Source organism: Mauremys mutica, chromosome 11 (genome assembly GCF_020497125.1).
Source record: "Mauremys mutica isolate MM-2020 ecotype Southern chromosome 11, ASM2049712v1, whole genome shotgun sequence".
Classification (NCBI taxonomy): Eukaryota; Metazoa; Chordata; order Testudines; family Geoemydidae; genus Mauremys; species Mauremys mutica.
This window is the reverse complement of record NC_059082.1, coordinates 40862230-40890162: the sequence shown is the minus strand read 5'-3', so window position 1 is coordinate 40890162 and position 27933 is coordinate 40862230. Positions and strand designations below refer to the sequence as shown.

Genomic DNA, 27933 nt, shown 5'->3' with positions numbered 1-27933 from the left:
CTGAGCTTTTCTGGTAGTTCCACCTGTGTATTTATACAACCCAATTACCTCATGGGGCTTCCTCACTCAACGGGAAGAGACAGAAAGCAGGGAAGAAAAACTATTAAACTGTTCCACAAAATACTGAACCATATAAAGTGCAATGTTACCATTGAGGCTAAAAAAATTCAGCGTTCACATCAGGGTGGCTGGGTGTTTAGTGGCCCTAAACACCATGACTGTGGATGTGATAGACCTCAACCTCGAAGCACTGGATGTAGGCAAAGGGAGTGCTGAAGACAGCTCTAAATCAACAAAGAATCAGGCTAAAGACAACTGTTAATGTGTTAAGGAACCAAAAAGGATTGATTTGTTATTTAACAGCCCTGCTGCTAACAAGACGGAGGGGGGGATTTTTTTTTGACATTTCCACTGGCTGGGAAATTGTATTACCCCATTTCCCAGTCTGATTCAAGACTGCCGATTTCCTGTAAAAACTGAAATTAAGAACTTAACTCAAGGGATGGGTCAACCCCTTCACCCAGCAGCTTTAGTGGAACTGAAGTTTACAGGGCTGATGATAACTCCCTTTGGTAAACAGTGTAATAAATGTCTCCATAGGTCTGTTTGTAGGTACTAACTCTCAAGCCACCTGGTACTATGGTACACAAGAAGCTGGTACAGTTATGCTAACACATCAAGCATACTTCCTTTAATCAAAAAAAATTGACAATATGTACATTTATTTACAAAAAGGAAGGGGAACATGTTAAAATTGTGTTGTTTCTGCTGTGTGTGCATATGTGTGTGAAAAGCTGGTGCATGGCACTAGGAGAGACCAGTAAAGAAGCAGGTACAAAACAATCCCACTGGCACTAGAAAGGACAGACCAATCTGAACTGGTTGAATCAGGAGTTGACTCAGGAGTCCAGCAGGGTGAAGGAGGGAGGAGTCACGGGTCAGATCCAGGAGACAGTGTTCTCGACAGCCGGACTGCAGAGCTGGGTGACCCCGGGTGAGATCCTGGCAAACCTGCAGCAACCTAACAGAGGAGAATCCAGTTGTGATAGGCACCTCTGGGTTTCACGACATATCTGAGCATGTAACTTTAAATGCACCACTCTGGTCAGGATGTATGCAACATTCAGTTCTCTTCCCTTGAAGCTCAGGCCATTGAGGAGTCTCAAAACTGCTGGCGTGTACGAGTTAGCTGCATTTCCCTAGGATCACTCAGTTCTGAAAAGGGTCCTTCCCTCCACAGTGCACGCTGAAGTCAGAAGCCTGTTGGCAACAGTTCCAGCTTAGGTTTGTAGAGATCCATTTTTCTAAACCGAATCCCACTGGTGACAGGCTGTACCAGCTGCACACTAGTCAACTGGCCATGTTACGGAGATACACAGTGAAGGGAGAAAGGCATCTTCCTTGTTTCCTTGATATATACACACACACACACACACATGATCTTGCCTCATTCAGGGACTTTACGGTGTCTTGAATATTGTGCCATATTTGAGATGGCACTTGTTAATGCTCACAAAGTGCAGAGTCTCTGTATCACAGGTAGTGGTACAGGACACTAAAGCCTCCAACTTTTCTCCCATTAGCCACTTGTTTGTCTCAGCTGCCATTTCATGGGTCACATGTTCCTTGGTCCATTTGTCCACCCAGGCTTGGAACCGCTGGTGCGGCTGCTTGCTCACTCTTTCATGGGACTACAGAAACGGGAGAGACAAAATAAATAAATAAATAAAAGGCTACAGCCACCAACATTCAAGATCACGAAACACTTAAAAAGTGAAAACAAATCCACTTCCCTAGGCCAACAGATTTGGGATGTTTAGCTCTGCTGGGGAACTGGCAATACAAACTCTGACCTTGCCGACTGACCAAGGGAAAGCCTCAGTAAATTGGAGGCAGTGTCTGAACAAGCAGGCACAGCCATCCTTATTCCCCAACTGGAAATCCCCAAAAGCCTCATGTTAATGAAAATTAAGTCTGTGAAATCAAGTGCTCAGAAGTCATCAAATTAAAAAATCATCAAATGTTTGTTGAACTCTGAACTGAAAAGAAGACAATCTCCTAAATTACCTAGGCTAACCAACTGTACCATACTTTTGAAACTTGACCTCAAAAGTTAGATGCTTTCCCTGACTCTTTCTTTATATAGAAAAGAAGCCTTTAATTCAAAGTGTTGTGTTTTTGTTTTTGTTTTTTTGTTTGTTTGTTTGCTTGGTTGGTTGGTTTTTGTTTTTTTTAGAGAGGGTCATCGATTCAGCATATTTATTTGTTATTTAAATATCTTTTTATAATCTTCTAACTATTTTTTATTAAATTCTGATTTCATTTTAAACTGGCTCATTTTTAAAAAGAAAAACTTATAAGTAACAAGAAATTTTAAAAAGGAATTTTATTTAATTTTTAAAAAAAGCCTTCCAATTTTTATCCACCTTGGACCTTTCTGTAATTATGACATCACTGCGGCTACCCTAGTCACAGACCCAGCGCTTTCAAGCAGCTGGTACATTTGTTTGCAGTGCTCCGCTGCCCGGGAGCAACCCTGACTCCCACTCTCAGTGACTGCAGGGACAAGGCACAGTTCCTTGATGAGATGAGCTTGGAGGGCCATGTCAGAGCACGTGTCAGCTTTTCAGCATTTTAGTTCTTTGCTATCCCCCTTTTTAGGCCCACCCTGACAAGGGGATTAGCAACCAATGTGAGGTGCCCCTAGGCAAGGAACCAACGAGTAAAAGGATGCTAACAGCTGCCTACTCTAACAGGAGAGTTTGGGAAATGGAGGGGGAGGAAAGGGAGGGTTACATCTCAGAAACAGTCAGAGGAAGTTTACAGCGTCCAGTGGACTAAACCGTGTCGTGTCCTGTCCTCAAAGTAATATGACGAGTGCTAAATGTTACAGGAGAACAACCCCCCTCCCACCCCGGAAACTTTATCTGACTCTCCCTAGACGCCCTTTGGGAGCAAGAGATTCAGGGAAACACCAGCTGCTCATCCCATTCCTTTCACTCAACTCCTACCTGCTGAGCACGCAGAGCGGACCTCCTGTACATATAATCCTCCGATTTGATCACATACACCAGCTTATAGGAGTTCAGTTTGAATTTACACTCCAGTTTATCCAAGCTCTTCACATTCTCCATGGACTTCTTACTGTTTCTTACTGTTTCCCTCCTTCCCTTCCTTCTCCTGCTGCTGCCGACCACGCTGACACTTACGGATCCGCCTCAGGTTCCTGTAAACCAGAGAATCCCTGCTGGGATTAGTGCTCATCCTCTGTCCACTAGGCTGGACATATCTGGTGGCTCCAGGCCAGCCCTTCGGAACCCAAAGTATTGCTCAGAGTGGAATGGTCTCAAATTAAAGTCATTTAGGCTCATGTGCCTACCATGAGCCAACCCACTGATCTCAGCTGTTTACAGAGAGTGGGGGCCTTTCACAGCTATTTCGCAACCAACTCTCTGCTAGTGAAAAGCACTGACTCAGCACCTCCCGCACTCAGCTAGACGGCTTCTGTCAGCAAAGGCAGGATTGCCAAAAACTGGGGCTGGTGACTCCCCAAACCTCTGACCTTCCTGCTGCCTGTGGTGGCCTATGCCCTCTCTCAGTCACTGGAGAGCAGGAGCCCAGGGTGGGCTCTTGGAATAAACAGCAGCACTGTGTCTCTATATGCTACTCCCAGGTTAATGTCTTCTGAAGTGGCAGAGTACTAAAAACAAACAAGAGACTGCAACAGCCAACACTGTGATGGAGTAAGATTTTCTCCCTCTGCTGACATGGGTACTTATGGCTTGTGTATCACTTTTCACAGCCACAGCTTGTTCACTCACCTTGGCAGGAAAACCGGCTTCTGGGCCAGGTGTTCCCGAAGTTCATGAGAGGTAGAATCAGAGTTGACGTACCGCTCTACGTAGTCTGACCAACGCTGAAATTGGGCACAGAACACAAGGGGTTAACCAACATCTGCCAAATCAAACAATTCAAACCCAACTCTGAAGGGGTTTGGTTGGAAGTGGATGAAAGAAAAGCAATCTTTGGAGACTCCATATATTTCACACAGGTCCCACTCACTCTTCCCCCATGGACGGACATGCACCTGTACTGTCTGGTTTTTGAAATTGTTAATAAGAGATGCAAACAAGCCTTGTTCAACCCAATTCACTGAGTGCACTGTGTCACATAATGAATGTGCCCTGAAGGACTAGAAGCAGCTCATAAACTATAGCATCTGAAACACTGACAGCTCTGCCATCTTCATCCAGTTATACCCCTGTTTAAACTTTACATGCTTAATAGCTGCAGCTGAACTCCGAGGACAATCGGCTCTTACCTCTGCCTCTACAGGGTCATCTGAATTCTCCCCTTCGGTGTCCAGCAGCTCGATGGTTAATTGGTCCTGGCCCCTGCTCTGAATGAACATCAGCTACAAAGCAGAATGCGGAAGGGGACTTAGTAACAAATGATTCAGAAAAATAAATCCCTTTCCACCAGGGAAAAGGGGAGTATCCTATGAACTTCATGCAACTATCCAGCATAATCCTGTGCCTTCCTCTTTGCTGGGAACAACGGGAGGTTACTAGCCCCAATTACACAATCTGAACACAGAAGGAGTTTTGACAATGAGTGGAAAGTTCTAGATCACTAAGGAGCTAATCTAACAGAGGGTAAAAGGATGAAGAAATTATTCTACTTATATGGGCAGAAGAGAATTCCTGGATAGAGAACCATGACATGCTTAAAGAGAGTTGGAAGAAAAAAGCATGAACTGCTGCAGTGAACAGTTGGTCTTTTATTAACGATCGGACAAAATCTCTCTGTTACCCACAAAGTTTGCTCGAAATTGGGATGTTTATAAAGGCAAAGCAAGGAGCTGGACCTCTTTTAGCAGCATGCTGTTTTCTGATCAATTTATGCAGTTTCAATTCTTTGCTTCCCTGCTTATTTTGAGACTCTCAGTGGGAACACAGAGACACCCTATAAATGTCAAAGCCATTATCAATGAATTCCACTAGTTAAAGATGGGACCAGCCACTTCTGATTTCACAGTGACGGAAAGTATTAATTTGATTTGAACTGTGAGTCTGGTTTATTTAATGTATAGGTGACAAATATTAGTAAGAGACTGTTACAGTCTACAATGGATGAGATGGAGAAAAAGGTGGAAAGCTTCAGTCACTCACCCCGGGGCATGGAGGAGGAGAGAGAGAGAGAGATTAAAAGCCCAGTGACGGCAATCAAGCAATACAGTATTACTCTGGCTTTGGGACACTGAGAAACATAGGGAGAAATCCCAGCTTTACTTCAGGATATGAATTTTTCCATCTTCCTTGCAAATGTCCCATTTCCGAGGAGCTCTTTCTAGAAATATTTATCTGTTTTTTCTGTTCGTTCTACAGTTCCTGTCTGGATTTATGCAAGCCCCGCCAAGGGCTATATTCAGACCAACAGTCACAGAGCAGGTACTTGGCAGCTCCTCCAGGCTAGAATGGACAATCAGGTCGCCCTGTCAAGCTCTAGGACAGCTGGGGAGCACACAGGTGTCCAGAGGTCCTTGGCATATTTGGATAGTCACGTAAAATGAAAAGCTGATCCCATTCTCCTTTCTCAACGAGCCTTCGTACTTCCCCTCCTCTCTCAACAAGCTCCTCCAGGAGTCCTCCTCCAAGCGTCAGTGCAGGCAGATATGGTTCTTACCTTGAAACAGTTCTCGTCTGACATGAGCTGCTCAGCTTTGCGCTGGTACGTGGCCTCCACAAGGGCCCAAGATGACTGTGAGGACAGCAGGCCTCCGGTAGCTCTGTTGCTATTCTCTGACAGGTGAAGGTCTGTCACCTGCACATAGATCTCACTATGTGCTGAAGCTGGGAGCAGGAAGGACACAGAGAAGAGGACTTAGGGAAGAGGGTTTTAAATGCCTCTGGACTCAGTGCACTGTATACTGCAGTAGCACCCTTTCCCCAACCCAAGTCAGTCAGAGGGCTTTGCACTAGTGTGAAGTATGGACAGCCTGCCTTCTGCAGTCAGGCCATAGACAAAACAGAACACTAAGAAAGTCTCCAAAATAAACTTCTCCATGTGGCATAAAGCAGAGTTTGACATTGATCAAAACAAGCATGGCTGAGCCTTCATCATTTGCCTGCACTTCTAGACTTGAATGTTTGCATGCAAACACTTATGTCAAAAGCTATAATTGATGAGAGGGAAACTATTTTATCTCCCCTGCATACATACACGCTGTGGCAGAATTGGTCAGATTTCCAGTTCTTCTCCATTATGCACCATGCAAGTCTCAGAACCAGCTAAAGAATATGTCCAGCAATGCAGATTAGAAATGAACATACCCTTAAAAATTGCTGCTTCAAACCTCTGTCTGGTCAAACCACAGCAAAAAAAATTCTAGCCATCTAAGTATTAAAACTAAAAACTAATTATTTAGGTTACGAACATGGTAGCCTCTTCTATTGTGAATTACTACTACACCCATTGAAAAACATCATGTCCTTTAAAATAAATAATGATGCAGGCAAAGTACAGTTACACATACCAAGTAACTACGGATTAATAACCGTTAAGTGAGCATTATGAAGGAAATGCCTGACAGCTGGCAAAGATTTAGACCATCGAGGTACATGGGAAGGGCTTGTTAGGCAGTTCTCTTGCCATGAAATCGCTACATTAAATCCAAAAGTTGATTAGCTGATTGTTTGTGGAGGGTAAATTAAAAATAATTAAATCCAATTCTAATTATTAATTATATTCCAAAATTTAAATAAAGAGCCAGTTGGCTGCCAATTCCCTATCAAAACTGAAACTAAGAACTTGTTTTTAGCCCTGTCTTCATACTCCAATGTGTGTTTAACAATTCTCCATAGAAATGGGATCATCAAGGTAGCAAGCATGTGAGAGTGAGCTTACACAGTTCAAAGTGACAACTAGCAGCTGCTGCAAGAGGCAAGCTACTGGAGTGGACTGACACAGAATGATTTTACACCTTGTGGTTGAATCTCTTTTTCTCATGACACATTATACAGACAGGGTTTGTGGGGAGGCCCCGGGGCTCCATTAGATTAAAATTCCCAACAAAAGCCAAGAGCAATGCTCCCTTAATCCAGCCTGGGGGATGCAAACCCCAAGGGCCCTAGCCAGACAGCCCCAGCCCACCTTGCCTCTGTGATGTCAGCAGTGGCCCTGTGTCACAAAGGGGGTAGGCCCTGTGTCACAAAGGGGTAGGCCCTGTGTCACCAAGGGGGTAGGCAGCCTGTGGCTCAGTGTGCTCTGGGAGCTGGAGGAGGGAGCACACGGCTGTCTGGGCTCTGCTTTTCAGACAGTTGGGAGCAATTTTTCAAGCGTTTCGCACCTGTTTATACAGAACTCACGGAGGAATCCACATCCTCACTGTCATCTGCGATTATATGTGAGACATCAACATTCTTCTGTGGCTCGACCATCCCAGCACAGAGGTGAGGGACTTTCCTAGCGTATCCTCAGGGTTAGGAAAGAGAAGGACGAAATTATACCAAGCTCTGACAATCAGCCTTTCTTTAGGTAAATATCTAAACAGCAAAAATGAAAAACAAGGTTAAAATCACTGATTTAAATCAAGATTTCTTGTGCTTGCTGATTTAAATCACAGTGAAAATAATTGATTTGACTCGCTCTGATTTAAACCAGTCCATGCTGCCGTGAACTCGGTGTGGGGTGGAAAGGGGTCATTTTAAATTGTGTTGGATGTCAAGTAATTTTATCCCAAAACTTAGTAAAAATATTTAGTTTAGAGAAACAAGCAATGCCAGGCTAGCTCTTCCTATCTCTTTTTCTGACCATTCAGGGGGTGACTCCACTGTTTTAGTCACAGGGGCTCTTTTACATACCTTAGGGGACACCAGGATTAAAGCCAAGCAAAAGAATCTCTGTGAGTAACCATGGCTATTTGATTATTAAAGAAAAGAAAATACTAAACAAAACAACAAAAGACTGAACACAAATGAGAAAAGGCTGATTTCTGTTCAGTCTCATCTGTGTGCTTCTCTCTGGAGCGCTTTTAACAGATGACACCTTTGTGAGCAGCCCTGCCTTTGATTGGGCACTTTTCTTTTGGAAAGTTGAAACCAAGGTCTTATTTCCCAAAATTATTGTGAGTCAGACATACTAAGACTGTTTATGGATGGGCAAAATAATTTTAAGAGCAGGCAGATCCTATTAATAACTAGACTGTTTATCTAGATGGGCAAAGTAAGCAATTTTAACTAAATCCTCGGAAATAGAAGAAAATAGTAAAAGTACTGAGTTAGAAGAAAGCATTTAAGGAGCTATCTTAAATTACAACAGTATTTCTATATCATGACCAAACTGTTACAAGAGTTTATAACTCTAATCCCTTGGCCCTAGCCAGACAGCCCCAGTCCACCTTGCCTCTGTGATGTCGGCAGTGGCCCTGTGTCACCAAGGGGGTAGGCAGCCTGTGGCAGGGTTATAGTTAACTTCTCTTACCAACACATGCTGAAGTTTTGGGGAGGTTGCCTTGGGCTGGTTTCTTCCCGAGGCTTCTCTCTTCTGTCTGTGTCAGCTTGCTTGTAGCGAGGGAGAGGACGAGTTGAGTTTGAGCAGGGTCGCAGAGCATGTGCAGGGAGCTCACTTAGAGATTTTATACTCGCCTCTTCCCTATTTCCGTGTAATGTTAGAAAAACACACCTCTCTCGCCCTTTCCTTGGCTCCGTACATTCATGGAGCCTCTTCATCTTATGCGTAGGTAGTTTGTTAATGGGTATATGGGTTGGGGCTGTAAGTCTTTCTTGGCAGTTCTATTTCCTTTGTTTATGTGGGGGAGATTCTCGGAACAGCTTCAAATTTAGCCTTTTAACTCTTCTTATTCAGTTCATTTTCTGAGATATTTCTTCAGTTTCATTAGGGTTCAGCAGGAAATGAAATGCCATTTTTAAAATGTCCAAACATGCCTGTTCTTTGTGTGAAGGTTTTTAGTTCTTGAAGCAGTCTTTTAAAATCAAATCATTCTTAGTAAGTCTTTAGCTTAAATAGTGATTGAAGAAGTTGTTGATTCTTTAGAACAATTGTTGGAGAGATGATTCTTCTCATGTTTCTGAGTTGGGAGAAGGAGTGGCTGGAGCTCTGCTAGTAATGAATTAATTCCCCATTAATATAATAAATAGTCTAGACTTAAATGTCTTCTTATATTGGTAATCAGCTGAGCAAGGTCATTTGATTTCATGTTAGTACATAATGCATTTTACCACACGTAGCAATGATATTAGAAAACCACATTAGATGCTTTTCATTCCGTTAAAATACTTTGCAAATATGCCCTCCAAAACAGTTTGCCATTTCAATATTTTAGAAATCAGCTAAGGTTTTCTACAAAACTTTTTCTCAACTACACACATTTTTCTCTAAAGTTTGAAGGACCCAAGCAGAGGGTTTTGTTGCAAAGAGGGGCTGGTAGAGTGCACTTTACAGCCTAGATTTATTGTTCTAACGTATATGGAGATATACCTATCTCATAGAACTGGAAGGGACCCTGAATGGTCATGGAGTCCAGCCCCTTGCTTTCACTAGCAGGACCAAGTCTTGATTTTTGCCCCAGATCCCTAAGTAGGACCCTCAAGGAGTAACCTCACAACCCTGGGTTTAGCAGGCCAATAGCTCAAACCACTGAGCTATTCCTCCCCCACAACCCAGCTCTAAATTCCTTTTGAGAATATTCAACATAAATAACATCCTCACCTTCTACAGGGTCAGATCTTTCCTAAAATATTTTTCTTTCTAACATGTGTTTTACTGAGATAAAGGATTAGATCTATACTAAACTGGCAGTTTATAGAAGAGGGAGGTTTTCTAGTGTAGATAAAACATTCTTTTGGGTGCTTTGATTCTTGACCCAAGTTCCTTACAGTTACAAGTGGTTTGTTATAGCAATTAAACTTCTATTCAATATTTTGTACAAAGCCCAAATGCCAATAATCAACACCTATTTTAAACAGAGCACAAAAAGAAAATAGTATAAAAGTTAAAGCAAATTAAAATGAGGACAGTTGCCTTTGAATGTTTGTACAGATACTTGTGCGGGACATAAACAGTTTTATGGTTAAGGAGATGTTATTTTCTGGACATTTGCTTGTTTCTGGATGACAAAAAGCTGAAGCCTCCTGCAATTTCTTTGATTAGCATGAACATTTCATAACCTAGCTAACTAAAACTGGGCTACTCTTCTATTTTCAAGCATCCTGGTGATATTATACTTATAGGTATATTTGAATGTTCAGTAAAGGCACAAACATGTTTGTAATGACCTAACATTATAAACATAAGTTATAATAATGCTATTCATAAAATGTTTACATCAATATTGAGGTCTCGCCACCTCATAGCGGTCTTGTTTCTCCAGCCAGGCAGGCAGCAAAAAAACTAAGTCTGGGTCTCCTTGGCCCATCTAGAAGCATGTGTGAGTATGGTGGGGTCTGTGTCATGGGAAGGAAGCCCCAGGGACTCATTCGTGTTGGTTCTTGTCTTAGGAACCAATATGGATCTTTATGGCTACCTCCGCCGACTGCTGGTCCTGTCTGGAGGTGAGTAGGAATTCTCCCCAGAAATGGACCCTCCTTTCCCCCCATTGCTGTCCTCTCCAGAGCTATCTGCAGGGGACTGCTGGGAATCTGCATGGAATCTCCATGTGCTTGGGGAGTCAGGGTCTCCTGATGGAGGAGGTTTGTTTTCTCCAAGGTTCCTTGGAGCATTTTAGCTTTATTTAAACCCCCAAACATTTCTAGCCCTTCTGGACTGGCAGGAAATTCTCTGATGGGACCCCAATGCAGCACTGCCATCCCGGCCTTGTCTGCACTCTCCTTGTCTCCTGAGGGAGATCTCTTATTAACTAGAGTAGCGGGGACAAGCAGAGCTGGGGAAGTTCTGGCCTCTAATGGAATCCTGCTGGTTAGGAAAGAATTTGGGGCAGATTCTCCACAAATTTCCCCCGTCCCCTATTGCCGCTACCCATGTTATCTCAGCTCCCTACCTGTGGGGTGAGATGTTTGTCAAATGCCTTGGAGATGGGTGTGCAATATAAATGCTCTGGGCTGTGACTGGTGGCAGTCCCTCTCCAGAGGTGCCCTGCAGTGTCATTAGTTCTCCACACAGCTGTATTGTCTACCTCATCCCCTGTGACCAGGAAAGGAGAAATGAACCCCTCCTCTTTGCACTTATCCACAGCCACAGACCAGGGGAATGAGGCTACGGCAGCCACTGGGTTTTGCAGCCCTTCCCTATCTGGGCCTGCTGCTTCAGGTAAGTAGGAAACAGGGGTACAGACTTCTCAGATTCACCCCTTTCCCTGCGTAACCTTCTATAACCTTGATGCTGAAATGTTTCCAATTCATAGTAAGTTGTTACAGATATGGCTGCAACAAAACCCAGGTTCAAACATCTAGGTTGGTTACAGAAAATGTTTTTAGGTGATACTATGAATGATAAAACCAAACTTCATTCCAAAATAAAATGATTAGTTAAGCAAACAGGTGTGCAGTTATCACCTACACTGTCATCACTGAGTGTGTGTATAACTGTTGTATTGTGGATCAATGCGAGATCAGTGCACTGACAACAGCGTGAAGTAATGGGAATTGTGTGATCATGGGAGACTTTAACTTCCCAGATATAGACTGAAGGACAAGTGCTAGTAATAATAATAGGGCTCAGATTTTTCTGGATGTGATAGCTGATGGATTTCTTCACCAAGTAGTTGAAGAACCAACAAGAGGGGAAGCCATTTTAGATTTCTTTTTGGTGAGTAGTGAGGACCTCATAGAAGAAATGGTTGTGGGGGACAACCTTGGTTCGAGTGATCATGAGCTAATTCAGTTCAAACTAGATGGAAGGATAAACAAAAATAGATCTGGGACTAGGGTTTTTTATTTCAAAAGGGCTAACTTTAAAGAATTAAGGAAATTAGCTAGGGAAGTGGATTGGACTGAAGAACTTGTGGATCTAAAGGCGGAGGAGGCCTGGAATTACTTCAAGTCAAAGTTGCAGAAACTATCAGAAGTCTGCATCCCAAGAAAGGGGGGGGAAATCATAGGCAAGAGTTGTAGACCAAGCTGGATGAGCAAGCATCTCAGAGAGGTGATTAAGAAAAAGCAGAAAGCCTACAAGGAGTGGAAGATGGGCAGGATTAGCAAGGAAAGCTACCTTATTGAGGTCAGAACATGTAGGGATAAAGTGAGAAAGGCCAAAAGCCATGTAGAGTTGGACCTTGCAAAGGGAATTAAAACCAGTAGTAAAAGGTTCTATAGCCATATAAATAAGAAGAAAACAAAGAAAGAAGTGGGACCGCTAAACACTGCGGATGGAATGGAGGTTAAGGATAATCTAGGCATGGCCCAATATCTAAACAAATACTTTGTCTCAGTCTTTAATGAGGCTAATGAGGAGTTTAGGGATAATGGTAGGATGACAAATGGGAAAGAGGATATGGAGGTAGATATTACCACATCCGAGGTAGAAGCCAAACTTGAACAGCTTAATAGGACAAAATCGGAGGGCCCAGATAATCTTCATCCAAGAATATTAAAGGAACTGGCACATGAAATTGCAAGCCAATTAGCAAGAATTTTTAATGAATCAGTAAACTCAGGGGTTGTACCGTACGACTGGAGAATTGCTAACATAGTTCCTATTTTTAAGAAAGGGAAAAAAAGTGATCCGAGTAACTATAGGCCTGTTAGTTTGACATCTGTAGTATGTAAGGTCTTGGGAAAAAATTTGAAGGAGAAAGTAGTTAAGGACATTGAGGTCAATGGTAATTGGGACAAAATACAACATGGTTTTACAAAAGGTAGATTGTGCCAAACCAACCTGATCTCCTTCTTTGAGAAGGTAACAGATTTTTTAGACAAAGGAAATGCAGTGGATCTAATTTACCTCGATTTCAGTAAGGCATTTGATACGGTTCCACATGGGGAATTATTAGTTAAATTGGAAAAGATGGGGATCAATATGAAAATTGAAAGGTGGATAAGGAACTGGTTAAAGGAGAGACTACAATGGGTCTTACTGAAAGGTGAACTGTCAGGCTGGAAGGAACTGTTACAAGTGGAGTTCCTCAGAGATCAGTTTTGGGACCAATCTTATTTTATCTTTTTATTACTGACCTTGGCACAAAAAGCGGGAATGTGCTAATAAAGTTTGCGGATGACACAAAGCTGGGAGGTATTGCTAACACAGAGAAGGACTGGGATATCCTACAGGAAGATCTGGATGACCTTGTAAACTGGAGTAATAGTAACAGGATGAAATTTAATAGTGAAAAGTGCAAGGTCATGCATTTAGGGATTAATCACAAGAATTTTAGTTATAAATTGGGGACACATCAGTTGGAAGTAACAGAGGAGGAGAAGGACCTCGGAGTATTGGTTGATCACAGAATGACTATAAGCTGGCAATGTGATATGGCCATTTAAAAAGCTAATGCAGTTTTAGGATGCATCAGGTGAGGTATTTCCAGCAAAGATAAGGAGGCGTTAGTACCGTTGTACAAGGCACTGGTGAGACCTCATCTGGAATACTGTGTGCAGTTCTGGTCTCCAGTGTTTAAGAAGGATGAATTCAAACTGGAACAGGTTCAGAGATGGGCTACTAGGATGATCCGAGGAATGGAAAACCTGTCTTATGAAAGGAGACTCAAAGAGCTTGGCTTGTTTAGCCTAACCAAAAGAAGGCTGAGGGGGGATGTGATTGCTCTTTATAAATATATCAGAGGGATAACTATTAGGGAGGGAGAGGAATTATTTAAGCTTAGTACCAATGTGGACACAAGAACAAATGGATATAAACTGGACACTAGGAAGTTTAGACTTGAAATTAGATGAAGGTTTCTAACCATCAGAGGAGTGAAGTTCTGGAACCGCCTTCCAAGGGAAGAAGTGGGGGCAAAAGACATATCTGGCTTTAAGACTAAGCTTGATAAGTTTATGGAGAGGATGGTATGATGGGATAGCCTAATTTTGGCAATTAATTTGGCATTGATCTTTGATTATCAGCAGGTAAGTATGCCCAGTGGTCTGTGATGGGATGTTAGATGGGGTGGGATCTGAGTTACTACAGAGAATTCTTTCCTGGATGCTGGCTGGTGAGTCTTGCCCACGTGCTCAGGGTTTAACTGATCGCCATATTTGGGGTCGGGAGGGAATCTTCCTCCAGGGCAGATTGGCAGAGGCCCTGGAGGTTTTTTGCCTTCCTCTGCAGCATGGGGCACGGGTCACTTGCTGGAGGATTCTCTGCAGCTTGAGGTCTTCAAACCACAATTGGAGGACTTCAATAACTCAGACATAGGTTAGGGGTTTGTTATAGAAGTGGATGGGTGAGATTCTGTGGCCTGCATTGTGCAGGAGGTCAGACTAGATGATCATAATGGTCCCTTCTGACCTTAAAGTCTATGAGTCTATAAGTACAGCCTTAGAACCCTGGGACAGAACGGTACCTTGGGTTGTTAATTGGAGCGCTCACCGAATTAACAAAACAACTCCCAGTAGAAGCCATTCTCAGACTATTGAATGTGCAACTGCCCCTTACATTACTTATATTTCCATCGCCTCCTTATTGACTCTTTATATTACATGTGGTTATATTAACATCTGTACCAATATCCTTCCCACGCTATTAGTATAGATAATATTTTAATAAAACAGTCACAATTCTCAAAAAGACTCATTAAAAACCCTGCTTAAGCCAGTTATAACCAAAACCTAACAGCAGCATAACCCCGGGCCATGTCCTTGCTAACTCTTACTTTCCCATAACAGGATCTCCAACTTATCCCTAACTTTCCTCACACTAACAACTTCGGTTTTCTAAACTCTTCTACACTTCAGCTAACTTGGGCCCAAAACCTATTTTCTACTTATTTCTTAACCTAAACCATCCCATAGGTAGGCCAAATTCACAGCCATGAAAAAGTCATGCACCATGAAATCAGACCTCCCCCATGAAATCTAGTTATTGGAAAGGTGGGAAAGGGCAGGCTCCTACCATGGCCCTGGCTCCAGCTGCTAGTCCCCTCTGGGCTGGGGAGGGAGGGAACTGGGACTTCCCTGCACAGCCGCCCTCACGGGGGAGATCAGACCCCCTCCAGGTACATACCCCTGTTGCTCGAAAGGCAGTGCAGAAGTGAGGGTGGCAATCCCACAACCCCCTACAACAGTTTTGCGACTCCTCCACAACTCCCTTTTGGGGCAGAACCCCAACTACAACATTGTGACATTTCAGATGTAAACATCTGAAAACCTGAAATCGATTTTCAAATCCTATGGCCATGAAATTGATCAGAATGGACCGTAAATTTGGTAGGGCGCTACCTATAGGCTATACCTGCCCTTTGCCAACTCCCTCCAGTGGGTCGGCCCCCTCCTTCCCATTACTGAGGTTCTTCTTGTGCCTGGCATTCGACTTTTCTGGAGGCCTTGTGGTCTGCACTGCCTGAATGAGGAGGGCTCCGGGAGTCTCCATCTCCCTGCAGTTCTCCCTCCCCAGGCACTGCACATGCAAGATTTCTAAATCCTCCAAGCTGTGTTTGCTGCAAGCTGAGACCCCATCGCGCACTGTGTGGGAGTCGGGGGCTGTGATTGTTGGCACCAACCTGTGACAGTGAGAAGGAGAACTGGGGTGGCTTTGCCTCTGGTTAGAGAATCGCTCCTTTCTGGGTCACACAGGTGTTCTCTGTAACCGAGAAAGTTCTTTGGTGACCCAGGTGTGACTGTATTTGTTACTCAGTGAAATCAGGTTCATTGAAGTGTCACAAGAGGACTGGAACCTGCTGCTTTGGGTACCGAAAACTCCCCTCCCTTTAGCACTATCATTCACATCATTCCCCTGGGCGTTCAACCAGAGACCTTTAATGGAGAAATTTAACCCTTCTCTTCTATTGACAGACACAGCAGTACAAGAGACTGCAGTGTCAGCCAGAGATGGCACAGAGTCTTCTGGTCCAGGTAGGCAGAAAGCGGCGTGATACACAGCCAGAATTCCTTTCCGAGGCCAAAGTTGCTGTTCATCTGCAATGTCTTTTACAGAATCAACATAATGTTTAGTATCAGGGGGTAGCCATGTTAGTCTGTATCCACAAAAACAACAAGGAGTCCTGTTAAAGATTAACAGATTTATTTAGGCGTAAGCTTTCATGGGTAAAAAAACACTTCTTCAGATGCATGGAGTGAAAATTACAGATGCAGGCATTATATAATGACACATAAACTAACATTATGTTTAGTTCTAGCTTGTGCAAACAGTATAATTCCCATGGGATCCTTCTGGGTGAACAATGGTATATTAACACGGGGTGCTATAGTAGAGAATCACAACTGTTATTATGAGAGTAAATGTCTCATTAGGCTCAGAATTCAGAAGGATGCCCACAACTGCTTATTAACTTGTGTGCACGGTTGCAGCAATTATCCAAGCAGTTGCAGTGACTGCTTGTGCAAACGATCATTGTGATCGGTAACTGGTTGACTGTGTGTCAAGCGACCACTGCTATGGCTGAAACTGTGTGTGCTACTGGGCCACACGCATTCCATTCCTGGAAACAGACGCCAGTGCATTTGTCATGACTGAGATGCCCATGTTTTTCATATGTATATTACAAATGGCTTTGTGAGTCATGATCAGATGCTGTCTCAAGCACTGCTGGTTTGGTGGCTGTGCAGTGAGGTGGGCCACTTCTTGGTAACTTCTTGGTCAGAACACACCTCATAAGCTCAAATATCTCATGGAACCAAATGTTCTAGGTGATAGAGCCGCCTTGCTGAATCCCAAGGAAGAGGAGAGGTACCACAAAGGTTTTATCCCCAAGGAAGGGGGATCCCACATTTCAGTGCTGCAGCTCTGTGCATCTACCTCCAGCCGAGCCTCGCTATGTCCCTGGCTCCTTGGGGTTCTCCGGCTCATGAGTTACGTCCTTCTGGCTTAGGGGAACCCAGTGGAATCCCCTTCAAAGCCCCTAGTCAAGCAGAGAGCCTCCTCATGTCAATGGAGGTTCCCCACACCTGGAGCAATTCCAGCCATCTTGGGAGCCGCAGACCAGCACAAAGAATTGAGCTTGGGTCTCATTCCACATGGCAGTGCAGAGCACCGGGCACCAGAGCACTAGCTTGGCCTCCCAAGAGTGAGGTGTGAATGTTAGGGTGACCAGATGTCCCGATTTTATAGGGACAGTCCCGATTTTGGGGTCTTTTTCTTGTATAGGCTCCTATTACCCCGCACCTCCTGTCCCGATTTTTCACATTTGCTGTCTGGTCACCCTAGTGAATGTTCTGAGGTCTGTGCAGTAGAAGAGAAATTCCTGTGATCTGTTTACATTGGTTCTTGTCTTAGGAGTCAATATGGGGCTTTTGGACCGTCTATACCGAAGACTTACTCACACTATTGGTGAGTAGGAATTCTGCCTGGGAGCATCCCCCACGATACAGATTTACCCCAGTTCCCCTCTGATTCCTATTACCCTGACATTGAACCAGTCACATGACACCTCACCCCACCACTGCCCTTCCGAATTACAGGATGGACACCTTTCCAAACAGACAGGACAAATCTGGACTCCAGCCAGCCAGGCCCCACTGACTCTTCTGTCCCAGGTAGGAGTCAACAGCATTTCTCTGTGACAAATCACCACATTTCTATTGCTGTCCCATCAGGAAGTTCCATCCCAGTGCACACAGGATCATTCAGTGCCTCAGTTTTCCTAGCTTCATAATGGGGCTAACAAGACTCACAACCTCCACTGGGGTCTGGAAGGTGTGGGTAATGTTTGTAAAGGAACTAGAAGGGGAAATGCCCGATCTCAGTGTTAAGTAACATGACACCGTCCGGGCAGTGATTGGTGGAAATCCCTCGCCAGGGGTTCCATAAGGTGCAGAAAGTTCCCACACAGCTGTATGTCCCTGTCGCCCCAGGGCATTCTATCAGTGACCATGACTGCGGGAAATTAACCCACCGTCTGCCTGTATTCACAGACACAGAGGAGCAGAAGGTGGCCCAAAAACAAGACCCGGCGCCACAAACCCTGGCTGCAGGAGCGGGCAGCCACTCCAGCACTTTCTGTGCTGAGCCCCGTGATCCAGGTAGGCCCATGCCCAGGATTGAGTGCCAGGAATAAAGGGGTGGGAGGGGAAAGCAGCCACAGTGACAGCAAAACCCCAGGGCTGAGAGGGCAAGAAGAGACTCCACCCAGGCTCTGTGCCCTGCTCTGCACATGCACATAAGCCACTGCCCTGTGCTCCACCTTACACGCCAGCCTCCGTGCCACCCCACGCTGGGCTAAAGCCCTGCTGCCATAGGGCAGCACTGGAATCACCACCGGGCAGCCTGGGTGCCAGTAAAGGGGGAACTGACCCACCAGGCAGCTCCCTCTACCAGCTCAGCTCCCCAGTGGCTCCTCATAAGAACATAAGAATGGCCATGCTGGGTCAGACCAATGGTCCCTCTAGCCCGATACCCTGTCTTCTGGCAGTGGCCAATGCCAGGTGCTTCAGAGGAATGAACAGAACAGAGCAATTATCAAGGGATCCATCCCCTGTCATCCAGTTCCAACTTCTGGCCATCAGAGGTTTAGGCACACCCAGAGCATGGGGTTGCATCCCTGACCATCTTGGCCAATAGCCATTAGTGGACCTATCCTCCTTGAATTTACCTAGTTCTTTTTAAACCCAATTATACTTTTGGCCTTCACAACATCCCCTGGCAATGAGTTCCACAGGTTGATTGTGCATTGTGTGAAGAAATACTTCCCTTTGTTTGTTTTAAACCCACTGCCTATTAATTTCATTGGCTGACCCCTGGTTCATGTGTTATGTCAAAGGGTAAATAACACTTCCCTAGTCATTTTCTCCACACCATTCATGATTTTATAGACCTTTATCATGCCTCCCCTTAGTTGTCTCTTGTCTAAGATGAGCAGTCCCAGTCTTTTGAATCTCCCCTCGTATGGAAGCTGCTCCATCCCGTTCATCATTTTTGTTGCCCTTCTCTGTATCTTTTCCATTTCTAATATATCTTTTCGGAGATAGGGTGACCAGAACTGCACATGGCATTCAAGATGTGGGTGTACCATGGATTTATATAGAGGCAATAGGATATTATCTGTCTTATTATTTATCCCTTTCCTAATGATTCCCAACATTCTGTTAGCTCTTTTGACTGCCGCTACACATTGAGTGGATGTTTACGAAGAACTATCCACAATGACTCCAAGATCTCGTTCTTGGGTGGTAACAGCTAATTTAGACCCCATCATTTGTATCTGGGATTATGTTTTCCAATGTGCGTTACTTTGCACTCATCAACACTGAATTTCATCTGCCATTTTGTTGCCCAGTCACCCAGTTTAGTGAGATCTCTTTGGAACTCTTTGCAGTCTGCCTGGGACTTAACTATGGTGTGTAATTTTGGATCATCCACAGATTTTGCTACCTCACCATTTTACCCCTGAACAGCAAAGGCCCCAGTACAGATCTTTGGGGACTCCACAATTTACCTCATTGTGAAAATGAAAATATATTCTTACCCTTTGTTTCCTGTCTTCTAACCAGCTACAGTCCATGAGAGGACCTTCCCTCTAATCCCATGACTACTTACTTTGCTTAAGAGCAAACTTAGTTTCCTTCTGTTCATTTTAGGCACCAAGCGAAAGGCCTATTTGTCACCCAGGGGACAGCTCGCCCCAATCAGCAAGGAGGAGGAGGAGGAGGACAGGCCAAGGAAGACCAGAGTGAGTGAGAAGAGAGCGGTAAATCCACAGCACACTGGGAAAGTGCCCACCGCACAGACGGTACAAGATTCCCTTCATCACCAACTCAGCCTGGACTCCCGCCCCCCTACTGCCTTCCCCACAACACACTGACCCTCTAAGGCTCTGACCCCTTTTCCCCATCCGCTTGCTCCCAGATTCACTGCCATTCTCTGGCCTTAGAGAACATGCTCTGACCCTCCTTGCCAGGGCAGGTGTTGCAGACGGGAAGAGAGAGGCGACTCCATTCCTAGAACTTGGCTCTGCTTTCTTTCTGCTTTGCTGGCTGGTCAGCACTGGGCTGCATTAGGGAACCAGGGAGAGAAATAATAACCATCGTCCTGAGCTTCACCTCTCCCCAGAGTGTCCCACGCACTCAGCTCTCCCTGGGCCCATGGCAGGGTTAGCTGTTAGCCCAGCCTAGACCTGCGGAGAGCAAGGCTCCGGGAGGGGAAGTGGCTGGCCCAAGGCCAGAAAGCAGGAGTATCCATCCCTGGTACACTCTGGAAGTGACCATTGGAGGAGGTGAGCAGGCAGAAACAATGGGCCAGATCCTTGGCCCCTGGTAAGGCCGCATGAAGGGACATGAAACTCTCCCTTACAAGCTCCCGCGTGGTTTCCTCACCCCAGCACGGGGGCAGGGAGGAGCCCTTGGATGCTGTCTCCCCATCCCTGACCTGCCTGTGGGTCTCTAGACGGTCAGCCCTTCAGGACACAGATTGTCTCTGTCTGCGTTGTGCTGCACCCAGTGCAACAGGGCCTGACCCTGACTGCAGCCTCTGGGCGCTGCCGTAACATCAGTAGTGATAAGTAATCAGGGCAGGCCCCGCTCTTCCAAACCGGGCCCCGCCATCCCTGCCCTCCTCTCAGCACACACCACCCCTGCTGGCGCCAGGGACAACTGTCCTGTTGACCCAACCATCAGTGATACTAGGCTAGTGCAAACAAAGGGGTCAAATGCCCCTCCCAGAGAAGGGAGAGTCCAGGACCAGCTGGGAGCTGCTCTCCACCAGGGCCATAACTTTATTCCTTCCAAGTCTGGGTTGTGGTTACCCAGCTGCTGATGGAGATTCTACAGATTGGGGCTTGTCTGCCTGACACGTCATTGCCATGTCCTGTGTCTCTTCTCTTGCACAGGGCCTTGCTTGCGTGAGGGACATGGATGAGGCTGCCCTGAGGAAGGACATTGGCACCCTCTTCCCAGCACTCCACTCCATGGTAAGAGATGCTGGCATCACTCAGGGAAAATGCCAGGGCCTGTTGGCTTAAACTGGGTAGGCTGTGGGAAGAGCTGTCCCTGCCTCATCCTGTTCCCATTGGGGGATGGATCCTGGAGAACTCTCCTTTGGTTTCTTTTCCTTCCACCCACCCCAACCCCTTTGACCAGGAACATCAGCATCCCGCACCTTGTTCCAACGCTCCACATCTTTGGTTCCTGACCCATCAAACTCTGCTTCTACATGAGCCTCGGCGTCACTCATAGACTGATCCAGCTTGCTGGCCTGTTCTTTAGATGGGAATTAGAATCTGCCTCTCCACCCTCATCCCTTCACTCTGCCATCCGAGGGCTTGGCCTGAGAGACACTGGATCTAGTTTACCTTTGCTGGTGTTGCTTTCTTCCCTTAGGTGTGTCATCTCCCCAGAGAACACCTGGAGGAACGGAGAGAGGCCCTGGACTCTCTGGTCCATCTGGGTAAGAAACCCATTCACCTTTCCCAGAGAAGGAGATCCCAGCCTGTGGAATTTCAGAGCCCAGGCATAGAACTATATTCCCTTCCCCTTTACGATTCACCCCATTATGATTCACTCCTCTTCCTGCAGCTCGCTTGTTCCTGGTGGAGCTGCTTGTATTCCTGTTCAGAAGGCTGAACAAGGATGAGGAAGAGGAGACCTGTGCCAGTCTCTGCATTCTGGACCAGATAGTCCGATCCAACAGTAAGTGACCCCACAGCGAGGCCTCGTCTTTTGATGTGTTATGGCCTCTTGTCCAATTAGCAGCGCTTAGCACTGGGCCTCATTGAGCTCATTTGTACCTGTCTGCAGTAGACAAGCCAAGTCCTGCAGCCCCTCAGCCGATGCTGCGGCAATGAGAAAGGACAATCACTGCTGGAACTGCAAGCGTGGGCAGATGTAGCTGGTTACCCAAGAGGGTAACCTGCCAGGAGGGTGATGTAGGGACACTGAGGTTGCTCTAAGGTTCCTGAAATCTCAGGTCCCTGCACACCCTGGTTTAACATCAGCCCTGTCAAGCCCATGTGTCTGTGTCTCTTACAGTTTCCGAGATGACACAGCACACAGAGCAGCTGTTCTTAGCCCTGGGGCCAGTCCTGCAGAGCACAAGCATACGGGTGAGTCTGGAACCATGGCCAATGCGGCCAAAGCTAGTGAATGTCTGCCTGTCAGTGCAGAGCATGCTGGGACCCTGTGCATCGAAACACATGACCCATCAGTGCTCCATAGTGTAGGGCAGAAGGTGGGGGAAAGAATCCCAGCAGGGCTCTGCCTGCATTTCCATCTCTGGGCTGCCTAGCAGTATTTCACCAAACACCCTGCTGAGAAAGGATCCCAGCCTGGACCGGGAGGGGACAAGGTCCCTCCACACTGTGTGCAAATCATTTCTGTTTCTGTCTGGGTCTGGCAGGTCAGAGAAGCCCTTGCTTATTTGATACGCACAATGGGGATGCATGGGCTCTTGGAGAAACCTGATTCAAGACCCTTAATTGACTTCTTGGTGTGTCAGTGCACCCTACCCCTCGACAGCACGGTAAGAATCTGCAGAGATCTTAGTGATGGGGGTCCGTGAACAGGGCAGAACATGGGGTCAAGGGATAGGGAAGGAGTGGCAGCTGCAGATGGGGAGGGGCAGGAGACGGGCAGCAAATAGGGCTTGGGAAGCAGATGGAACTGGGGACGGCACCCTCTGTCTACTGATGGAAGATGATGACAACTAGAAGACAGTGTTTTTTCCTCCCAGCCCATTCTCTCTGATCCCTCTCCCAGCTGCCATCCGGGCTCTGTCCCTCGCACTGGGAGGGCAGGACCCCTGGCTTCCTCCTTCTCTCGCCCCACCGTGATCATCCAACCTACAGGAGACTAAGCCATGATGGGTCTGGTTTTCACCACGCAGGGGATGGAGCCTAGAACTGGCTCCACACAGACCCTGGGCTGGTTATGGCACAGTCGCAGCCAGGGTTGTGCCTTTTCCCTTCAAGCCCCATTTTCACCCCCTGCCGTGCCCACTATAGGTGCCGTGCCACGGAGGTCTCCACTGAATCTAAATCTCCCTGGTGTCTCCTTTATTTCTCACCACCAGGAGGCAGCAGACGGGAGGCACACCATGGAGCTCGAGGTCCGCCAGCTCTGCTCCAGCACCCTGCAGTCCCTGGGTGATTCCCCCAGAATGGCCAATGTAAGTGACCCTGCCCCTCTCCATTGGACACAGGCCTCTCTGAGTCTGAGCTTTTCCATGAGACAGGCCCCAACCAGACTTATTTACCTGAGCCTCCCCGCTCCAGAACATCATGGGGTTGGGTAAAATGGAACCAGATATGATTCTTTGGAACAGGGAACACTCACCAGCTGAGTGCCCCTGCTTGCCAGGTTTTAGTGTCACAAGGGCTCTTCCGCTCTAGCATCCCCTGTGGTCAGTCATGCTGCTTCTGCAGCTTCCATAGCTCAGTCCCTTTTCATTGGCCCCTCTGTTAACTTTTTCCTGGCTGTTACAGGGTGGGGTCTATACAGCCCATCACATTCTTCTTTTGCAAAAGCCAACCCTAGCCCAGGACTTCTTGCCTCTCACCCACACTACCCTGGTGCCTAAGGGAGAATCCACTGAGCTGGGAGACACTACATCCAAATCTCATCTCTGCTGACTACCGCTTAGGTTTCCACACTGCACAGACCTGAGTACTGACCCAGGCCTCAGAACGCAAACCTAAGCAGTCAAGTATTAGCCAGCCCCGACCCACACTGAACAAATTAACAGCCACGTTGTGCAAGGTCACGTCAGGTAGAGCTGAGACTTGAAGCCAAATTTCTAAGAAGGCAGACCCAAGTATTGTGCCCTCAGCTACACTGTCGTTCAGACTGAGCTTGCCAAATATACGTGTTTTAGTTACTACAGGTGGGGATGGACCCCCGGGGGTTCCTGCTCTCCACTATTCTATACTGTCCAGCAAAGAGTTGTGTAACCCTCTGGCACAGTGTGTGTAAAGTCCCCCTCTTGTCCACACAGCAGACAGCAATTGCATCTGTGGTTCAAGTGGCGCAGGCCTGTGTGGGGATGTGAAGGTCAGAGCTCAAACCTCCCTGAGCGCCTGTCATGGTTTCACTTGATGGTATTGGTTTTCCTAGTCTCCTCTTTATTGATCAAGCTGGTGTATTGCGCTCACGCCGTGAGAACACGGCCTTTCCAAGTGGGACTGGAGTTAGGAAATACGGTGCTGTCAATGATGACGCTCCACTCAACAAAAGGCGGGGCTCAGTCATGTGTCACTTGATTTGGTGCTGGAGGCAGACACTGACAGGTGTGAAGGGGGAGGGGGCGGGGATCGCTGCATGGTTCAGGCTGGGTAGAGAGATCTGGCTGGCGGTGGCGAGGCCAGGGGTCCCGTCTAGTGTAGGAAAGAGGGAGCTGGTGCAGGAAGAGGATATTTCCATACTGAGATGGCTTTTCTCTGCTCTGCAGGTTTTATGGCCTGGGCTGCTCCTTCAGCTGAGCCCAGCAGCCCATGGGCCAGCCCTGCCTCTCCTCCTGCAGACCTCGGTCGGGGTGGTAAAGAGGCTGCAGGAGGAAGGCAGGCTGCCCTTGGCCAGGAGGAGCGGCAAGGCGAACAGAGGTGAGGCCTAGTATTTTATCCACCCGCTCTTAGTCCTTCTCTAGCGAGAGGCGTCTGCCCCCAGGTGGGGGTGGGGATCAGCTCTCAGCTCTGGTTCCGGCTCACTGCAAGGACACAGCCAGCCATCAAGGCACAGGTAGAGCTCAGAGACGAATGCAAAAGATCCCTCCAGAGCCTGATGGGGTGTCTCCCCTTTCTGTTCACAGGGTGTCGGTCAAGCCCCAGGACCACTCTACCCCAGGAGCTGCTGGCTCGGCTGCTGGTGAGTAACCTGCAGTCAGGAGGTTTCCTTATGCTCAATGGGAAGGGGCCACTCTTGGAGCTGGCTAGCAATGCATAGTGGTGGTTCTTCTCCCCGCAGCCCCCAGAGGAGCTGGCTCATCACATTCCTCGCGGTCATTGCACATCGACCCAGTGCCTCTCGGCATTTAACAGAACCAGCCAGCTCTCTGAGCCAGCCACCTTCCTGGCTCCCCTGATCCTGGGCTGGACCAGGGCCCCCAGCACAAGTTAGTGCAGCCCTCGGACGGCTCCAATAGAAGCCAACTGGAATGAGCCCTTAGGGACTGTTGTGCAGGCCCCCTCCTGCCCCCTGGCCTCCAGCATCCTCCCTTCCATGGGGCAGCTGGGGATTCCCTTTATGGCCCAGCTGCCTCTTTCGGGCTGCTTCAAGCTCCCCATTGTGCTGCTCTAACCTAGGCCCAGGATCTGACCCAGCAGCTGCCTGACGGCCTCTGGATAAGCCTGTCTCCTTTCAGCTGAGCTAGAGCCAGCCCAGGAGTGAGAGGATGGAAGGAGCCAAGAGCTGGTCCATGGAGTGTCCCTGATCAACTGAAATATCCATCTCAGTCCTGTCCTGGTTGTCAGCTCCACCTCCCTGCTGTCTCCTTCCCTCCACCACTGAGCTCTCCCCCTGCACCTGTAGGGAGGTCCCTTCTCACACTGCCTTGCAAGGGAGGGCTACAGCCACCTCTGCCTCTTTGTCCGCCAGGTGCTCGGTGCGTCTTCATGCATGACGGTGCAGGTCAGAAGGGCAGCTATGTTCCTCCTCTTCCAGCTGATGAGCATGTTCCAGGCCGGCTCGGGCCGATTCTGGAATAACTACACGACGGAAATGCTCCTCTACGTGGAAGGTGATGGGGGAGTGTCTCCCCTTGCAGGAGCGAAGGGTGGGAACACTGTGGTGCTGGGCTCAGAGAGGGAGAGGCCAGGGCCTCTCTCTGAATCCAGGAAAATATGATAATAGGTCTTGGCAAGCAGAACTCCTGGGTATTTCACATTAAGGGATCTGGGTCTGAGGAGCATTGTTGTCCATCAGCAATTTGCAAAGAGCCATGGATCCCCTGGGGGCCCATGAGTCGGCAGCTCCTCCCCACCCCCCGCCAAACAAGAGCCACATTGCAGGCTGCTCCCCAGTAGAAGGGTCTAAACACAAAGGAAACTGACCTGCCCATCTCTTCCAGATGACAAGACCTGCTTCTGCCAGAGGGAGTGGGAGCAGCAGCTGCTGCAGGTAAGGGTCAGAGAAATGGAGGGCTGGAAAGGAACTCAAGAGGTCATCTAGTCCAGCCCCCGCCACGCTGAGGCAGGATTAAGAGGCCTCTCAGCACCACTGCATTGGGGGACAGAGGAAGCGGCTGAGTCCAGCAGATACAATTGGAGAAGCACCAGGGGCAGCTCACAAGGATTCACGAGCATTATGAGAGATGTGGGGGGTGACAGTGCACGCTCCCTCTTCCCCTCCCCTCCCAGCTGTGGTGGGTTCCTGGCTGGAGCTATTGAGAGGACCAGTTTCTTGGCCCCTCTTGCTTCTAACTGGCTCTTCTTTCCCTGGCAGTTCCTGGAAGACCTTCTCTTCCTCATCTCGGACCATACCTGGCTGGGCTGTTTCATCACCAGTATCAGGCGCCAGCTGGCCCACAGCGATAAGCGGCCCAGTGACAAGGTCAGTGTCCTGGAAGGAATTGGGGTTCAGTGCCTAGTTCACAACAGCAGTCGCTACCCAGGGGCAGCTTGGGGCCAGTGAAGCCGACAGCTATACCCAATGGGCTCTGTGCATGCCAGGCCATGCCCAATGCATCCAGCATGATGGTGTCTCTTTCGCAGAGCTTTCTCTACAAGTGCTGGGGCACCGGGCTGATGTTATCTCCAGAAGAGAGCATCAAGCCCCAGCTATGGCGCCTGATGGAGCTGGTCAATTTCAGAGAAGAAGAGGAAAGGGAGGTGAGGTCTTTGCTCCTCCGCTGTCAAGTGATCCCTCATTCCTTGTCAATCCCCTGATGCTACATGGGTATGTTCTGCCTTGGACAAGGTCCAGTGGATTGAAAAGATCTTCCTTATACCCATGCCCATGGCAATGACTTTGAGAGCCCATCCTGGCCCCTAGGCTTCTTGCTTAGCATTTCTAACCGCCATCTTTCTGTCTCTCAGGGATTCGCCCGAGCGCTTGGGCTGTGTGCCAGGAAACACCTCTATGAGATTTTTGCCATCCTGGAGCACTGGGAAGAGGTTGTCAGCAGGGTGCAGCTCCAGCCTTCTGCTGCTGGCTCTCTGGAGGTACGGTCCCACCTAGCATCTCTGCTCTTCCATCCATCCCTTCACCAGCCTTTGCAGGTAAAGGGACCTGCCAGGGAGGACCCTGCTTCCCAGAAGCCTGTTCAGCAAAGAGCTGAATTTCCAAGCCGTGGCTCAGCCTCCGTGGAGGGAGCCCTTTCCTTACTCCTCCGTGGAGCTGTGGAGCAGCACTATGGGGTGGATCCAGGGGGGAAGGTGGGTGCTGTTGTATAAACTCTCCAGGGTATCTCCTGGGGAGCTCAGACATGCTCCATGCAGCCTCATAAAGAAGGCTCAGAGAGGGCCCAAAAGACACTGCCATGCCATCAGCTCCAGCTGACACATTTCTCAGCAGAACAGACCCTTGGTCTTCCCCTGAACTGGGCTATTTCACAGACCTTCCTAGCAGACTCACTGGGGCTGGCATGTCTGACATTCCCCCTCCCCTCCCCTCCCGCACCACCACCACCACCACCACCACCTTCCCAGTAACTCTCTGGGCCAGTGCAGTCCACTGTAGTCCCAGTGACATCTCTGGAGCTAGGCTGAATTAAAGCAGCTGCTAGTGCGTCCCCTTTGGCTGCCAGGTCACCTCAACCACCCAATCCTGGGGAGCTGGGAAGGGCCTCGGAGTCCAGGCAATTCAGCTCAGCAGAGCCGCCTTTGGTTGCTAAGCCAGCTGGGTGAAAAATCCTTCCCTGACCCCATTTGTGAGTTAGGAGCTGCTGGAGGCCATCCCTTCTCCTCACTCTTTCCTTTGCAATTCT

The 27933-nt window shown here is 47.7% G+C and overlaps 1 protein-coding gene and 1 pseudogene across 1 annotated transcript in view; one reads left to right on the top strand and one right to left on the bottom strand.

The window, feature by feature from the left end:
* Positions 1-680: 680 nt before the first annotated feature.
* Positions 681-6654, bottom strand: LOC123344088 (annotated as a pseudogene).
* A 627-nt stretch (positions 6655-7281) lies between these two features.
* The window catches only part of LOC123343654 (maestro heat-like repeat-containing protein family member 1), a 41535-nt gene continuing 20883 nt past the window's right edge, over positions 7282-27933 (top strand). Inside the window, exons 1-21 of the mRNA XM_044978884.1 lie at positions 7282-7451; positions 10518-10571; positions 11212-11286; positions 15924-15983; positions 17365-17418; positions 17550-17624; positions 18003-18110; positions 19665-19756; positions 20912-20992; positions 21402-21468; positions 21597-21710; positions 22050-22123; positions 22417-22539; positions 23089-23184; positions 24463-24613; positions 24820-24875; positions 25605-25746; positions 26077-26126; positions 26451-26558; positions 26720-26836; positions 27044-27169. Of these exons, the coding sequence (XP_044834819.1) occupies positions 10526-10571; positions 11212-11286; positions 15924-15983; positions 17365-17418; positions 17550-17624; positions 18003-18110; positions 19665-19756; positions 20912-20992; positions 21402-21468; positions 21597-21710; positions 22050-22123; positions 22417-22539; positions 23089-23184; positions 24463-24613; positions 24820-24875; positions 25605-25746; positions 26077-26126; positions 26451-26558; positions 26720-26836; positions 27044-27169 (1815 nt within the window). The 5' untranslated portion in view covers positions 7282-7451; positions 10518-10525. The remainder of the gene's footprint in view (positions 7452-10517; positions 10572-11211; positions 11287-15923; positions 15984-17364; positions 17419-17549; positions 17625-18002; positions 18111-19664; positions 19757-20911; positions 20993-21401; positions 21469-21596; positions 21711-22049; positions 22124-22416; positions 22540-23088; positions 23185-24462; positions 24614-24819; positions 24876-25604; positions 25747-26076; positions 26127-26450; positions 26559-26719; positions 26837-27043; positions 27170-27933) is intronic.